This window comes from Somniosus microcephalus, chromosome 3, assembly GCF_052327205.1.
Source record: "Somniosus microcephalus isolate GS21.2 chromosome 3, FLI_Smic_1.0, whole genome shotgun sequence".
NCBI lineage: Eukaryota > Metazoa > Chordata > Chondrichthyes > Squaliformes > Somniosidae > Somniosus > Somniosus microcephalus.
The window spans coordinates 92,066,006-92,082,447 of record NC_140989.1 but is presented as its reverse complement, the minus strand read 5'-3'; the positions used below and the strand labels follow the sequence as shown (position 1 = coordinate 92,082,447).

The 16,442-nt window shown below is 41.4% G+C and overlaps 1 protein-coding gene across 2 annotated transcripts in view; it reads left to right on the top strand.

The window, feature by feature from the left end:
- The window catches only part of LOC147121204 (proteasome activator complex subunit 4-like), a 187,606-nt gene that overhangs the window by 13,060 nt on the left and 158,104 nt on the right, over nt 1-16,442 (top strand). Inside the window, exons 2-5 of one of the 2 annotated variants that reach the window (XM_085981335.1) lie at nt 5,117-5,257; nt 13,068-13,184; nt 14,855-14,914; nt 15,981-16,025. In XM_085981335.1, coding sequence (XP_085837461.1) covers nt 5,117-5,257; nt 13,068-13,184; nt 14,855-14,914; nt 15,981-16,025 — 363 coding nt within the window. The remainder of the gene's footprint in view (nt 1-5,116; nt 5,258-13,067; nt 13,185-14,854; nt 14,915-15,980; nt 16,026-16,442) is intronic. The other variant, XM_085981336.1, reaches the window with a different exon arrangement.

Genomic DNA, 16,442 nt, shown 5'->3' with positions numbered 1-16,442 from the left:
TAGCATGGAATTAACTTGTTTTAGATTTTGTAGAGGACCAAAAAAAAGAGGCTTTAGTGGCTTAGTTTTACGATGACAGAGGAATGTTTTTTGAGGGAGTGGGACTAAAGGGTGGAGGCAACCACTAGTAAATTGGAATATTTACTCTTGGTTTCATTTTAAAATAATACAATTCTATATAACTATGATTCTCAAAAGAGAGGCTTTTTCTACTTTTTTAATAAGAAACAAACTACAGGTACTACAATCAAACAGCTTACAGGAATTCTGGGGAACATTTAATAATTAATGGTCCAAATTGGAAAAAATAAAATATATTGGATTTCTTTCATTATTGTAGTAGCTGAATTTACTTGCCTTTTTTTAGCAAGGAATGCACAGAAGTGAATATTTGTAGTGGTGGGGTGTTTAGGAAAAATCTGGCATAATCTTGCCTGCTTCTAGTTCATATCACTGTGACCTCCTGGTTCTAGGAGAATGTAGTAGCACATGGCCTGCAAGGGGAGAGGGGGAAATATTTCAAGCATTTTTTAGTCATGGGGTGGGAAGTAGGTATCAATAGCATCATGCGCTATAATCAGCCATTTCATTTTCCGTGGCTGTCTTCCAGTCCTGGATTTTTTTTTTGTACTTGTCTCGTGTTTGTGTGTGTGTGTGTGTGTATGTATGTATAGCTTCACTCTTCGAGTTGAGATTTTGTTAACGAGTATGTATGGAAGAATTGGGACACTGAGAGGATAGAGATACCTTGGAATAAACTGAGCATGAGTTATTGTGCTTGCCAAGCACAAACCACCAATGAAAAAAAGTTTGCTTTTTTAGTAATTGTGTAGAGAAATATTTAATTGGTTAGCGTGTTGTCACCTCCCAAAGGCACCGTATTACATAGTACTTACAACACAGAAACAGGCCATTCGGCCCAGAAGGTCCATGCCGCTGTTTATGCTCCACACTGGTCTCCTCCCATTCTTCTTCATCAAACCATCAACGTATCCTTCTGTTCCTTCCCCCCCCCATGTGCTTATCTGGCTTCCCTTTAAATGCATCTATGCTATTCGCCTCAAGCACTCCATGTGGTAGCGAGTTCAACATTCTAGCCACTCTAGGTAAAGCAGTTTCTCCTGAATTCCCTATTGGATTTATTAGTGACTATCTCACACTTCTGGCCCTTCGTTCTGGTCTCACCCACAACTGAAAACATCTTCTCTACATCTATCCTATCAAACCCGTTCATAATCTTAAAGATTTCTATCAGGTCACCCATCCGTCAAAAGAATCCCAGCCTGTTCAATCTCTCCTAATGAGTATAACCTCTCAGTTCTGGTATCATTCATGTAACTCTTGTTTCAACCACTCCAATCAGTTTTCTGCCCCTGCCACAGCACTGAAATGATCCTTATCAAAGTGACAAAAAACATCTTATTTGACTGTAACCATTGTGAACCATCCCTCCTCATCCTTCTCGATCTGTCTGCAGCCTTTGACAATGCCTCTCTTCTGTTGTCCAGCTGGGTGGGACTGCCCTTGTCTGATTCTATTCCCATCTATCCAGTCGTAGCCAGAGAATCTCTTGCAATGTCTTCTCTCACTCCCGCACCATTACCTCTGGAGTCCCCCAAGGATCTATCCTTGGCCTCCTCCTATTTCTCATTTACATGCTGCCCTCAACGACATCATCTGAAAACACTGTCAGATTCTGCAAGTATGCTGACAACACTCAGCTCTATCTCAACACCACCTCTCTCGACCTCTTCACTGCCTCTGATTTGTCTGACATCCAGTATTGGATGAGCTGCAATTTCTTCCAATGAAATATTGGGAAGAGCAAAACCATTGTCTTCGGTCCCCACCACAATTTAGATTAACGATTTAGTCTTTGGAATCAAGAACACAATTTCTAAATTTGCGGATGACACCAAATTGGTGGGGGGATAGTCAATACTGAGGAGGACTGCAACAAATTACAGGAGAACATAAGAACATAAACTGGAGCAGGAGTAGGCCAATCGGCCCCTCGAGCCGGCTCCGCCATTCAATAAGATCATGGCTGATCCAATCTTGGCCTCAACACCACGTTCCCGCTCTCGTAGTTCAAATGTCTGTCAATCTCCGCCTTGAATATATTCAGTGACTCCACCTCCACAGCTCTCCTGGGTTGAAAATTCCAAAGATTCGTGACCTTCTAAGAGAAGAAATTCCTTCTCATCTCCGTCTTAAATAGGCGATCCCTTATTCTGAAACTATGCCCCCTAGTTCTCGATACCCCCACTAGGGGAAACATCCTCTCAGTATCCACCATGTCAATCCCCCTCAATCTTGTATGTTTCAATAAGATCACCTCCCATTTTTCTAAACTCCAATGAGTATAGGCTCAACCTTTCGTCATATGTTAACCCCTTCACCCCAGGAATCAACCTAGTGAAGCTTCTCTGTACTGCCTCCGATGCAAGTTTACTTTTCCCTAAATATGGAGACCACAACTGTACACAGTACTCCAGGTGTGGACTCACCAGCGCCCTGTAAAGTTGCATCAAAACTTCCCTACTTTTATACTCCATACCCCTTGCAATAAAGTCCAACATTCCATTAGCCTTTCTAATTACTTGCTGTACCTGCATGCCAACTTTTAGTGTTACATGTACTAGGACCCCAGATCCCTTTGTACCGCAGCATTTTATAGTCTCACTCCATTTAAATAATAATTTGCTTTTTCATTCTTCCTTCCAAAGTGGATAACCTCACATTTTCCAACATGGTACTCGAACTGCAGAATTTTGCCCACTCACTTAACCTATCTATATCCCTTTGCCGACTCTGTGTCCTCCTCACAACTTGCTAACCCACCTATCTTTGTATCATCAGCAAATTTGGCTACAGTACACTCGGTCCCTTCATCCAAGTCATTAAAATAGATTGTAAATAGTTGAGACCCCAGCACTAATCCCTGTGGCACCCCACTAGTTACTGGTTGTCAACTGGAAAATGACCCATTTATCCCGACACTCTGTTTTCTGTTAGTTAGCCAATCTCCTATCCATGCCAAAATATTACCCCCAACCCCGTGCGCTCTTATGCAGTAACCTGTTATGTGGCACCTTATCGAATGCCTTCTGGAAATCCAAATACACCACATCCACTGGTTCCCCTTTATCCACCCTGTTACATCCTCAAAGAATTCTAGCAAATTTGTCTAACACGATTTCCCTTTCATGAAACCATGTTGACTCTGCTTGATTGTCTTATGATTTTCTAAATGTCCTGCTATTACCTCCTTAATGGATTCCAGCATTTTCCGAACGACAGATGTTAGACTAACTGGCCTACAGTTTCCTGCTTTCTGTCTCCCTCCTTTCTTGAATAGTGGCATTACATTTATGGTTTTACAATCCGCTGGGACCTCTCCAGAATCCAGGGAATTTTGGTAGATTACAACCAATGCATCCACTATCTCTGCAGCCACTTCTTTTAAGACCCTAGGATACAGGCCATCAGGTCCAGGGGACTTGTCGGCCTTTAGCCCCATGAGTTTGCCTAGTACTTTTTCTCTAGGGGGACATTAATAAACTTGCAGAATGGGCTTATTATTGGCAAATAAAGTTCAACACCGATAAATGTGAGGTATTAACATTTTGGTAGGAAGAATAGGGAGGTCACTTAGAGGTTAAGAGTCTAGGTGGGGTAGAGGAACAAAGGGATCTCTGAATACAAATACACAAATCATTAAAAGTTGCGACACAGGTTAGCAAGGCCATAAAAAAAGCAAACCAAGTACTCGGGTTTATTTCTAGAGGTATAGAATTGAAAAGTAGGGAAGTTATGCTAAACCTGTATCGAACCTTGGTTAGACCACACTTGGAGTACTGCGTGCAGTTCTGGTCACCATATTATAAAAAGGATACAGAGGCACTGGAGAGGGTGCAGAGAGGATTTACAAGGATGATACCAGAAATGCGAGGGTATACATATCGGGAAAGGATGAACAGGCTGGGTCTCTTTTCTCTTGAAAAGAGAAGGCTGAGGGGTGACCTAATAGAGGTCTTTAAAATTATGAAAGGTTTTGATAGAATGGATGCAGAGAGAATGTTTCCACTTGTGGGGAAGAGCATAACTAGAGGCCATCAATATAAGATAGTCACCAAGAAATCCAATCGGGAATTCAGAAGAAACTTCTTTACTCAGAGTGGTGAGAATGTGGAACTCACTACCACCGGGAGTGGTTGAAGCGAATAGTATCGATGCATTTAAGGGGAGGCTGGACAACCATATGAGGGAGAAGGGAATAGAGGGTTATGCTGATAGATTTAGATGAAGAAAGACTGGAGGAGGCTCGAGTAGAGCATAAACGCCTGGACTGGTTGGGCCGAATGGCCTGTTTCTGTGCTGTATGTCCTATGTAATGTAATCCTACGTAAAATCCGTTCCGTAGCCACCGACTTCATACCCCTCCCTGGCCACTTTGAGGCTGAACTGGACTGTTCGCAACCTCGCCGTCCTATTTGACTCTGAGCTGAGCTTCCAATCACATGTCCTCTCCATCACCAAGACTGCCGCCTTCTACCTCCATAATATCGCCCGTCTCTGCCACTCCCTCAGCTCATCTGCTGCTCATCAATGTCTTTGTTACCTCCAGACTTGACTCTTCCAGTGCTCTCCTGGCTGGTCTCCCATCTTCTACTCTACAGAAACTTGAGCTCATCCAAAACTCTGTTGCCTGTATCCTACCTTGCACCAAGTCCCATTCACCCATCACCCTGCGCTCGCTGACCTACTTTGGCTCCTGGTCTGGCAATGCCTCGATTAAAAAAATTCTCATACTTGTGTTCAAATCCCTCTATGGCCTCACCCCTCCCTATCCTCCTCCAGCCCAACAACCCTCTTAGATTTCTACACTCCTCCAATTCTGGCCTCTTGTGCATCCCTGATTCTCATTGCTCCACAATTGGCGGCCATGCCTTCAGTTGTCTAGGCCCTAAACAAATTTGTTCATTCTTTTGGGCTGATGAGCCCATTGTGCCACTTATAAAAACTAGGTTGTTGTCACATCTTTATATCAACTTTTAAAATTTCCAAGGTATCTGATGCAGGCTATTTATCAAATTTATCTTTTATTTTCCAGATATATCCGACTATATGGAAGAAAATTCAGCAAAGAAGATCATGTGCTATTTGTTAAGTTGCTGTATGAATTGGTTGTCATGCCTAAACTTGAGATCAGCATGATGCAAGGATTCACACGATTGCTAATAAGTTTACTCAAGTAAGTTCAGATTGAATTCCTTGAAAATGAGCTACTCCAAGCTATCACTAACCATTAACGAGTACTCTTAAGCTATAAAATTCCTCCTCATGGAGAGTATTTTAGGGGGAGTATGGAGGTGGATGAATATTTTTCAGACTGCGAGGTGGTTTGCAGTGGAATTCCCCAAAGATCAGTTTTGGTGTCCATTACTCTTCAGTTCCTATGAACGACCTAGACTGGGGTGTAGGGAGCAACATTATAAAGTTTGAAGATGATACGAAAACGTAGTCGATAGTGATGAGGATAGTTGTAGACTTCAGGAGGACATAGATAGGATAGTTAAATGGGCAGAAGCTCGGCAGATGGAGTTCAATGCGGAGAAGTGTGAAGTGATGCACTTTGGGATGACTAATCTGGAAAGACACTATGCTAAAAATGGCACAATTTTGAAAAGTGTAGATGAGCAGAGACACCTTGGTGTCCATATACACAAATCCTTAAAAGTGGCAGGGCAAGTTGATAAGGTGGTTTAAAAAAAAATATGGGTTACTTGGGTTTATAAATAGAGGAATAGAATATTAAAGCAAAGAAATCATGCGAGAACTTTCTAATTCACTGGTTAGGCCTCAGCTGGAGTATTGTGGACAATTCTGGGCATCACACTTTAGGAAAAATGTAAAGGCATTAGAAAGGGTACAGAGGAGGTTTACCAGGGATGAGGGACTTCAGTTACGAAGAGAGGTTGGAAAAGTTAGGTCTGTTTTCCTTGGAGCAGAGAACGTTAAGAGGTGACCTAATAGGTTTTCAAGATGATGAGAGGTTTTGATAAGAGTAGATAGAGAAAACTATTCCCTCTGGCAAATGGGTCAATAACCAGAGGTCATAGATTTAAAATCATTGGCAAAATGCTAGAGGGAGATGAGAAATCTTTTCACTCGGAGTTGTCGGGATCTGGAATGCTCTACCTGAAAAGGTGGTGGAAGCTGGTTCCATAAATAATTTTAAAGTGTGGGGTTGGACAGGTACTTGAGGATGAGGAACTTACAGGGTTACGGACAAAAAGCGGGGATGTGGGACTAAACACGACTTCTCTTTCAAAGAGCCGGCACAGGCACGACGGGCCGAATGGCCTCCTGTTGTGTAAGTTTCTATGATTCTATAATAAATCTAATGGGGAAATAAGGAGAAATGTATTTACTTAGAGAGTGGTTAGAATGTGGACAAGTACATGAGAGAAACGGGAAAAGAAAGATATGCTTAAAGGCTGAGATATGGCAGGAGACTAGTGTGGAGTATAAATACCAGCACAGACTAGTTGGCTCAAACGGCCTGTTTCTGTGCTGTATATTTTATATAATTCTACATATTTAACATCCTGGTCTGACTGAAACCTGGCTTACAGCTGATGACTCCTGCTGTCTCATCTGAGAGTTCACATTCCACCATATTCTTTGTCCAAATCACTAGAATGACAGAGTGGCAATCATTTCACAATCCTATATTGCCCTGTCCCATATTCACCATCCACATTATCGACTTTCTCCCAACCACACACACAGCCATCCCCTCAGCCCTTGAGATCTCCCAATGTCTTTATCATCAATAAGGCTTTCTTTGACTACTTCTTCAACTTTCTACACAGCCCATGCCCACTCCAAACCTCTCCATGCTTACCTTCTGTTCCTGGGGAAATAAATCTACCTCCAACTCGCTCTCAAGCTTTACCTTCCCTCTCTTCTGGCCTTCCATCCATATTGACGCCTCAATTGATTTATTCCACAGCATTCTCACCTGCAAATTTGCCAATTGTTCCAATAAGATCTGACAGTCTCCTCTTCCACCTTCCCCACCATTCCCCTTGATATAACAACCATCTACGTGGCCTCTAATCCATGGGCCAAGCTTGAATGCACATAACTGTCTACCAACACATCTAATTTAACTAACTTAACCTGTATTGCCTCTCCCTTTCCAAGCCAAATCCATTTGCCACTCAGATACTCCAACTTGCCATATCCTCCAACCTCATTCTTCCCTTGCCATATCCTCCAACCTCATTCTTCCCTTGCCCCACCCTAAAACAGACCTTCTATTCTTCTTTTGGAGTTAAATATAAGGGAACCATGGACTCTGTTCAAAAAGAGTACATGCCACAGTTGCATGAGGCCTGCTCTGGTCTCTCCTCTTTAAAGATCCTCGAGATACCAATCCCTCCCTGGCCCCCTTCCAATTAACTCCCCTTCCAGACCAGTTTCTGCAGTAGTTTCTTCATCTTTCCTCAGCTTCAGTTTGCCCATGAAAACTACCTACTGCCTTGATCTCCTCTCATTACAGCTACTGAACATCCAGAAGTCCACCAACCGCTGTTCAAGATTGTTCAGTCTTGCTTCCTCCCCACCTATGTGTTGGGTCAGTCACAAATGACAGTCCTGTGAGACAATGACCATGGCTTGTCTCTCCTCATCTTGCTCAACCTCTTCACTTCCTTTGACACCATTGACTACTCCTTCCATGTCTCTCATTTGCAGTCTATTTCTATGGCACTGCTCTCTTCTGATTTGATTCATACCTGTCACAACAAAACCATGGTCAGTCATCCTGGATTTTACTTGGGACTTTATCTTTGTTCCCCGCTCCTCTCCATCTTTTACTATGGAATAGCATGAAGAAGCACAGGTCAGGTTCTATATGTATGCCATTGACATCCAGCTTTACTCCTCCTCCCTCATCAAATTAAGACATGAATGTGCTGTAATTTTCCCAAGGTATGTGTTGGTAAAATGGAAGCCATCCATTTTAGCTCCTGTCAGCACCCACGTGCCTCTGGTTTCAACTCTATCAAACTCACTGACTGCCACCTAACTCTGGAGGTGCAGAACCTTAGTTATCCCAAACGAAGTTCCTTTCTCCACGTCTATTGTATTGCCAAGATCGGTTTCTTCTATCTCCGTAACATTGCCCACCTTCACCGTTCCCTTTGAAAGCTGTCAAAGTTCCACACCTGAATTGCCTTGAGACTCCACTTCTTAAAGCTTTTCTTGGCTATTTCCATAACAAACAGCTCGCTTAGAATGCCATGGCTTGCTTCACACTTAGTCCTACACTCCCATCACTGCCATGCTTCCCAAGCTTTACTGGCTCCCCATGCCCAAGCAAACTAACTTCAAGATCCTCTTCCTTGCTTTCAAATCTGTGTCCTTAATCCACCCTAACTCTGATCTTCAACCGTACGTGCCTGCAAACACCTTTCATTCCTCTGATATTGTTCTACATGGTCCCGCCACTCCTTCAGGCACTAAAACCCTAGCCACTGGAACTTCCTGCATTTTTCCACTTCCTTGCCTATTTTCAAAAGCCTTCTAAGAACACTTCTCTGTGCTTCCAGCTTTCCCTAACTTTTCTGCTTCCCTTTTTCCCTCCTGCTTGGTGTCGACTCTTTTTCCTGCACCCAATACAGGTGGACTACCCTTTATCCGAACTTCCGAAAACCGAAACCCTCTAAAAACCGAAGGTTTTTTCGGTCAGCGTAAGTCGTGCGCACGACATGACCAGAGTGGCGCACGACTTACGCTGAGCAGAGGGTCAGCATAAGTCGTGCGCCCGACCCCCCCCCGCCGACCCCCCCGCCGACCCCGACCCCCGCCGACTTACGCTGAGCAGAGGGTCAGCGTAAGTCGTGCGCACGACCCCCCGCCGACCCCGACCCCCGCCGACTTACGCTGAGCAGAGGGTCAGCGTAAGTCGTGCGCACGACACCCCCGCCGACCCCGACCCCCGCCGACTTACGCTGAGCAGAGGGTCAGCGTAAGTCGTGCGCGCGGACCCCCGCCGACGCCGACCCCCCCCGCAGACCCCCGACCCCCGCGGACCCCCGCCGACCCACCTTCCGAAATCCAAAATTTTCCGAAAACCGAAACACGGCTGGTCCCGAGGTTTTTGGATAAAGGATAGTCTACCTGTAATGTGCTCTGATGCATCTTTCTATATGTGAGCAACATAGAAATGATTTTTTTTCATAACCTTTTAAAGAAGAAATAAATTCCTTGTTTCTTTACCTTTTAAACACCTTTTAACTGTTGAGGTTTTTTTTTATCATGCTTGGCAAAGTATCTGAATTGATCCTAAAAGAAAGTTTGGTGGAGCCATGAATTGTGTTTTAAATTTGGTATGCTCATCCCTCAGACCAGCTGCAATGTTTGGCTTTCAACTTCTTTATGTGCAGTCCAGAGCAAAAGTAGCATCTGCTCTGATTTCTCCTAGTTTACAGTGCTTTGTTTCAAGCCCAGTAGATTAGCAAGTGAATTGATTTTCTAAAATAAGTCATCTTCTACCTTCTAGATCTATTATTATAGCTCAAACAGTGGAACAGATAGTGATTAATTTTTATGGTGCAATCTAATAGCAAGAACCCTTTTAGTGTAAACAGATGGAGCTTGTAGTTTACTATTTTGTACTCAAGTAGTGTAACTTGTGAATACTGTTTTTTAAAATAAATTTTATCTGGATTGTATATGGTTTAAAGCAGCAAGATACAAACTATGTGATATTGGAGCATGCAGTATTTTGCCCAGTTCATCCATACTGGGTATCTGGGTCCAATGGTAGCCAGCAGTAATAGCAGTGCCAAGGGTCTAGAGATTTGGTGACCAACAAATGAAGTTTAGGACCCCAGTGGTTGCTGTGTCAGATTTTAAAAGGTACATATTTTAAATTATGTCTTCAAGAATGTCTTTCTCTCAATTGATAATTCTTTTAGGTTTCATGCTTATTCCTTAAGGTTGTACAGCTTGGTGACATGCTCTTTCATGTTCCCTGGTGGTGATCCATGATCATCCAATAGGCATTGCTTCCTAGTTTATCTTCTGTTAAAAGGAATGAACTGCTATCATGCAGTGCTCCATGTTGTAGTTTTCCTGAGATCTGATTAAATTTGTGTTTCTGAAAATCTGACTAGTGATTCCTCTGTTTGTTAATCAGGCATTCCAAGAACGCTCCGTCTACATATTTGTTAAACCTTTTGTGCAGAGTTGGAATTATAGCATGGAATGACTCATAGTTAACTCAGTAACTTCTTTTTTCTTCAACTGTCCATGTTGCAACAGTACCATGACTTATCTCTTGTAGGGAGACAGTTATACAGCATCTTTTTGAAGGCATTTTAATTGGTCAATAAATGCAATGGCATCTGTATATTTGGGTTTTATTGTGTTGTAGATTATTTTGGTATGACGTGAAGTTGTTCCAACTGTGACTTTTAATTGTATTTACAATCAGTTATTTGATTAGCATTTTTCTTAAATATGCAACTTGAATTTCATTTGTATTTTTCTGGACTGGATGCAGACTCAAATTCCTGAAGTAGAAGATAATGTTTTAGCAATTGCAGCACCCAGTTTCCATAAAACGCATATGATATCAATATAACTCAAAGTTTTGTATACAGGCCTCTGCAATCACCCCCCCCCCCCCCCCCCAAGAAGAAGCTATTCCCTCCCTTTCAAATTTCCAATTCTTCTTTGGCCTTAGCTTCCTTCACATGGCTGCTAAACATGACCTGTTTAAATGCTCCCTTCCTTCTGCTTTTGATGCTCTTGTCTCCAACTCCCTTACTGCCTCCTAACCCACTATTTCTCTGATACAATTTGCACAACCACACCTTTAAATTGTGGACTGGTTGTCCACAGTTCGATCTGGATCACACTCCTAAAGCAATATTGCACCTCCCACTCCTCATCCGAACTCTCCCATTCTTCCAGGATTATGTTGGGGGCAGGCTCTTTTTGTAAAAAAAAAAATGCAAACCACCTCCTCTGACCCTTTCTCACCACCACCCCCCCCTCTTGTTCCATATCTCCAATACCAAATGTGAGGAGCTTTATGTTTTTCGCAGGCTGAAAATTGGAGACCACCTGCTCCCTGCCACTTTGGCCGTTACACCTCCTCCCCTAATTGTAATGTTTAAGATAATTGAAGGATTTGATGGGGTTATGTCAGAAAGCACTTCTTTACATAAAGGGTAGTGGAAATCTGGAACTCTTTTCCCCCCAAAAAGCTGTTGAGGCTAGGTCAATTTAAAAACTGAGATTGTTGATATTGGCTAGGCAAGGGTATTAAATCAAATCAAATCAACTTTTATTGTCATTGTACTGCACTTGTGCACTAACAATGAAATGTAGGCTTGCGGCTCCCGAGAGTGTACATTTAGATTAAGGCATTTAAACATTCAACATACATTTGGCTTGTAATACATTAACATAAACATAACCATAATAAAGTGCATTGGCAGATGTGCAGGCTTTAGAGTTTATTTGTGGAGTTCAGTAAGATGACAGCCCTGGGAAAGAAGCTGTTCCTAAATCTGGTTGTACAGGTGCGAATGCATCTGTAGCGTCTCCCAGATGGCAGGAGGGCGAACAGACTGTGGCTGGGGTGGGTAGGGTCTTTGATGATGGACCGTGACCTCCGTAAACAGCGTTTCTGGTATATGTGCTCTATGGTCGGTAGCCGGGTGCCGGTAATGCGTTGGGCAGTTTTGACTACCTGCTGCAGGGCTTTCCGGTCATAGTAGCTACAGCTGCCATACCATACTGTGATACAGTTCGTCAGGATGCTCTCTATTATGTTATGTTATGAAAACGAGATGGAGGTAAGATACAGATCAGCCTCCCCATACCTTGTCTTGCTCCAACCCCACATCACTCCACAACTTCTTTTCCTTACTCCTCCTGACCCTCGCCAAATCCATTGCCTCCATGGGACTTGCTTCATGTGCCCTTGACCCACTACTGACCCAACTCAGTAGATGTAATAACTGGGGCTAGTGATAGCAGTCACTTATCTCCTGACACTTGCTGGATTGTGTTCAGGGGTCAGAGAGGAATTCTTCCAAGTTGTTTTTCTTCTTGAATTGGCCTAAAGCTTTTTCTTTTTTCTTGTCACTCACTGCTGAGGGTTCTATGATGGTGCGCATAGGTTGCAGCATGTTTGGATGGGGCAGACATGATGGATCAGCTCATCATTTTCTATCCATTGCCTCCAGATTGAATTTTTCATTTATTACCGATCTTATTTCCCTTACAATTGGTGCATGCAAGACATCGGCCCCTATTCTCTGCAGATGCACAATCTTTCACAGTCAATTTCCTTTTTTGTTTTCTTTTCATCATGTAACTTAATATCTCCGCCTCTTGTTTTAGTCCCGCATTTGAAATTCACTGCAATTGCGCATGTATGATTAGGACCACCTTTCACCACCATCCGCATGATGCGCATTTAAAAAAATAAAAGCAGATTAAAAAAGTAGACGGCTATAAGAACCGAGGTATAAGAATAAGATGATATAGATGGTAAGAGATAATTTTCTGAGATGAACATGAGGATTTAAAAATAAAAACATGAAAGAATTAAAGATATTAAGGCAGAAAGAGAGGTAAAATAAGAGGCAGCAGTAATGAGAACAGACCAATTGTTTTACAAAAATAAGGTGTTGCAAACAAATCATTCAGTAAGATGAAGGGAGCGAAAGAATATTTAACAAATGAGGGAAATGCAACATAAAGAAGAAATTTTAAAAAAGCACATGGTGGATAAGGGAAAGAGACACAAATGATCTTTTTTGCCATGAATAATGCTATGGGAAATCAATTAGTAATATATAAAAATAAATATTTAATTTAGAGTTCAGCTGATTATAAAACTCAACTTTGGTTTGTGATTTATATTGCAGTTTGAACCCCTCCGTTAGATAAATGCCAAGTAATCTTTCCAAGGTATTCTGTTTCACTTAAGCGTTTCTAAATTACATTTTTGTATTTTTATTATCACCTAGAAAAAAAGAACTCTTATCGAGGGAGGATTTGCAGTTGCCATGGAGACCATTGTATGAAATGATAGAAAGAATTTTGTACTCTAAGACAGAGCACCTTGGACTAAATTGGTTTCCGAAGTAAGTAGATTTTTTTTTTGCATTGCTAAAATATTACTGAATTAGAATTTTGCAATATTAACTTTTTGTAAGGCATTTTCCCTTTCTGCAGTTTGTCTCCCCATTGCTAGGGAGCATTTCCGGGTGAGAGGGAAAACAGGCAATTCAGGCTCCTCCCATTACTATTCTCTGAAGCAGGTGTGGCAGAGTGAATCATTCGCACTCTGTTTTATCACATTTATTTGTTCTCTATTTGTCAACTGGCAGCATATGTAGCAGTAACTAGTTGGTAAAGTATTTTTCCCAAGGGTTGTGTGATTCTGACTTGGCTCCCAGGCTGATCCAATGTACCAATTCTCATTAAAGTGATTGCACCCATACCAGGATGCACACATTCCCTCCCCTATAACTGACAACATTGGAGCAGATCCAAAATGGCAGGTTTCGTGAGTCAGAAATCAAAGGTACAGTCCCCAGCTCTTGTAGCACGAGCACTAGTGTTAACGTGATTGGCCCGCTATAAGCGTTGGGCGGTGTATCATCTAAGACCATCCTCGCTAACGGAGGACTGAGAACGGAGAATGGGGCACACACACTCGCTCTCTCAGCCGGGCACCACTCCACACCCGTTTGTTTAAGCTTGTTCCCTTCAAAGAAGGTGAGATTGTCTCCAAAGTGAGCGCGCACTGCCCTGTGTTTGACTACATCCCTCTGGAACTGATCATCCTGTTCATCTCCAACCTTGAGGAAAACGCCGCCTCCTACATCTACCAGCTGATGAGTAAACTCTACAACTGTGGCAACCACCAACTCTAACTTAATAAAACCCGCTAAAACCTGAAAGAAAAAAGAGACACCAAGTGATCCATGGAGGGAATTTAAATACAGATACAGTATGATAACAAGGCAGGAAAAGCATATTGAATCACCCAAAATATCAAGCCTGCTTATAATGTGTTATAAGCGGCGCATTTGTAATTGACTTCAGTGGAAATGGGAAATGGCTAGTGCCATTTGTCCGATATAGGCAGCTGCCCATGATAAGCGTGAACGGTGTAAGTGATGGTGACTGTATTTTATAAAAGAGTAAATCTTCATAAAGTATGATATATGCCGATGCTATATTGAGATAATCAAAACTATCAAAAGACACCGTTGATGTGAACATGTGTAGATATTTTGGGGGGAAAAAAGTCATCTAAATTTGACATTTTTGTTGAATGTTGAAGTAATTACATTTCTTAACATTCATTGATATTGCTTATATGTATTTAATATTACCATGAACTTCTGTACTTTCCTTGATCAATTTCATTTGGCAAAGATTGAAGGGTTTTTTTTGAAGATGCTTTGACCACACACAAAATTTAGTCAGCACTTTTTTATGAATTTTCCCCCTTGATAGTTGCAAATGATCAGACAAAATTGCTGCTACTGATGTGCAGTGCGATGTATTCTCAATGGTGTTGTGGGAACATTGTTTCAATTTACTGTTCATCTCAAATGTACTTTCAAAAATACATAAACTGGGATGACAAGTAATTGTTGCTGTGTGAACACCACTTAAATGTCAAAGACTCCCATGTGCTCTTGCTGAGCACCACAATTTTTCTTTTTACAGTTTATACACCAGTGTTGCTAATTCCATTGATTTCTGTGCCCTGTTTGACCTATTTCTCTTTATTATTCAGTTCGTTCCGACAAGGCTTGTCTTCCCCTAAATCGTGTGTGCTTAGTGTTTTGCATAGGTGGTAAGGAAGATGTTTATACATTTGCCCGATCAATAATGCATGTGTTTTTTTAAATGTGGTGCTCATCACACAGATGTAACATTTTTACTAAAAATGCATCTTTTCCGGTGCATTATTTGATTAAAAACAGAATGATAGCATTACACCACAATTGAGAATGTCGCACTGCATTTAAATTTCCCTTTGGGATGTTTTGGGGCTGCTATTTACATAAATGCCTTCTATGCACTACTAATAATAGAGTGGAGTACTGCTAATAAGAATTTTTTTAATGTATTACATAGGTTAAAACATTCAGTTACAAATAGAAATAAAGTACAAAATTCTCTTGTGCATATTCTATTTACAGTTACATGATTTTATTCATGAGTTAATTTTGTCATATTGATTAGGTCATAGATATTTAAGACCATTTGCAGCAAAGATACACAAGGATACTTGTTATTCGAGTGAGATTTCATGCGTTGAGAAATTGAATAAGTGAATTAAAATCCAATATGCTCAGCTGCAATGTTCAAGGTGTTTTGATATGGAATTTAGGGAGCAGTTTGTTTTTGAACTTGGCCCTCATTTGAAATTTTTAACTGTTTGACGATAGAAAATCTGGTTTATCCTGCATTTAGAAAAGTGAAAAAGGAACTTCACTCGATTCACGCTTTTGCTCTGGTAGTTTTTTTTGTGACAATTATAATGATATTTTGTGGTTCTTAACATCAGAAGAAGATAAAACTAATTGGGAAACATGGGTTTGTAAAATAACCAGAAAGAAACACAATTGGAGTATATAAACTTGTATTGAGGTATAAACCCTGTCAGTTTGCGTTCCAGCTTCCTTTAGATTCTAAATAGAGTTGAAAGGTAAAGTAAATTCTTAAAGATGGTGCACAGTATTAATCTTGTTGATTAGCTTTGTGTGGAAGTAGTGGATTAAGCTATGCATGCACATGGGTGATGTCTAATTATTTCAATCTTCACATGCAACATTTTACTAGATACCTCTGCTGATCAGTTGTTTTGAATGTTGCTTCTGTTTATAATATTACTAATTCTCTCTTTCTTTTTTAAGTTCTATAGAAAATGTGTTAAAGACACTGGTGAAGTGCTGTCGACCGTAAGTACAGAATTTCTTGTCGTAATATTTTCAAAGGGTTTTAAGTGTCTTGATCTTATTTTCTTTCCTTGCTGTTCGAGTTTCTACCATCCCATGGAGCATTTTCTCACAATATAGTAATTCGAAGTATCAGCAGTTAGAGAATGTTTACCATATAATACAGGAAACTTTGGTTTATCCGGAGGCGCTATGTCCGGAATACTCGATCTAACGGCAAAAATCAGGAGCCGTTTTCTATAAGTTTTTTTAGTTCTCGTTCTTTTTTTTTTCCCCAGTCAGGCACTGCAAGGTCTGTAGCTATAGCAACAGCTTCAGCTAGAGACACTTGCAGCTGCAGCCGACTCTTTAGAAGCTGTTGTTAAGCAACAGAGTTTGTTGTCAGATACGGAGATGAAAACCTCCGTATGCTTCAACATT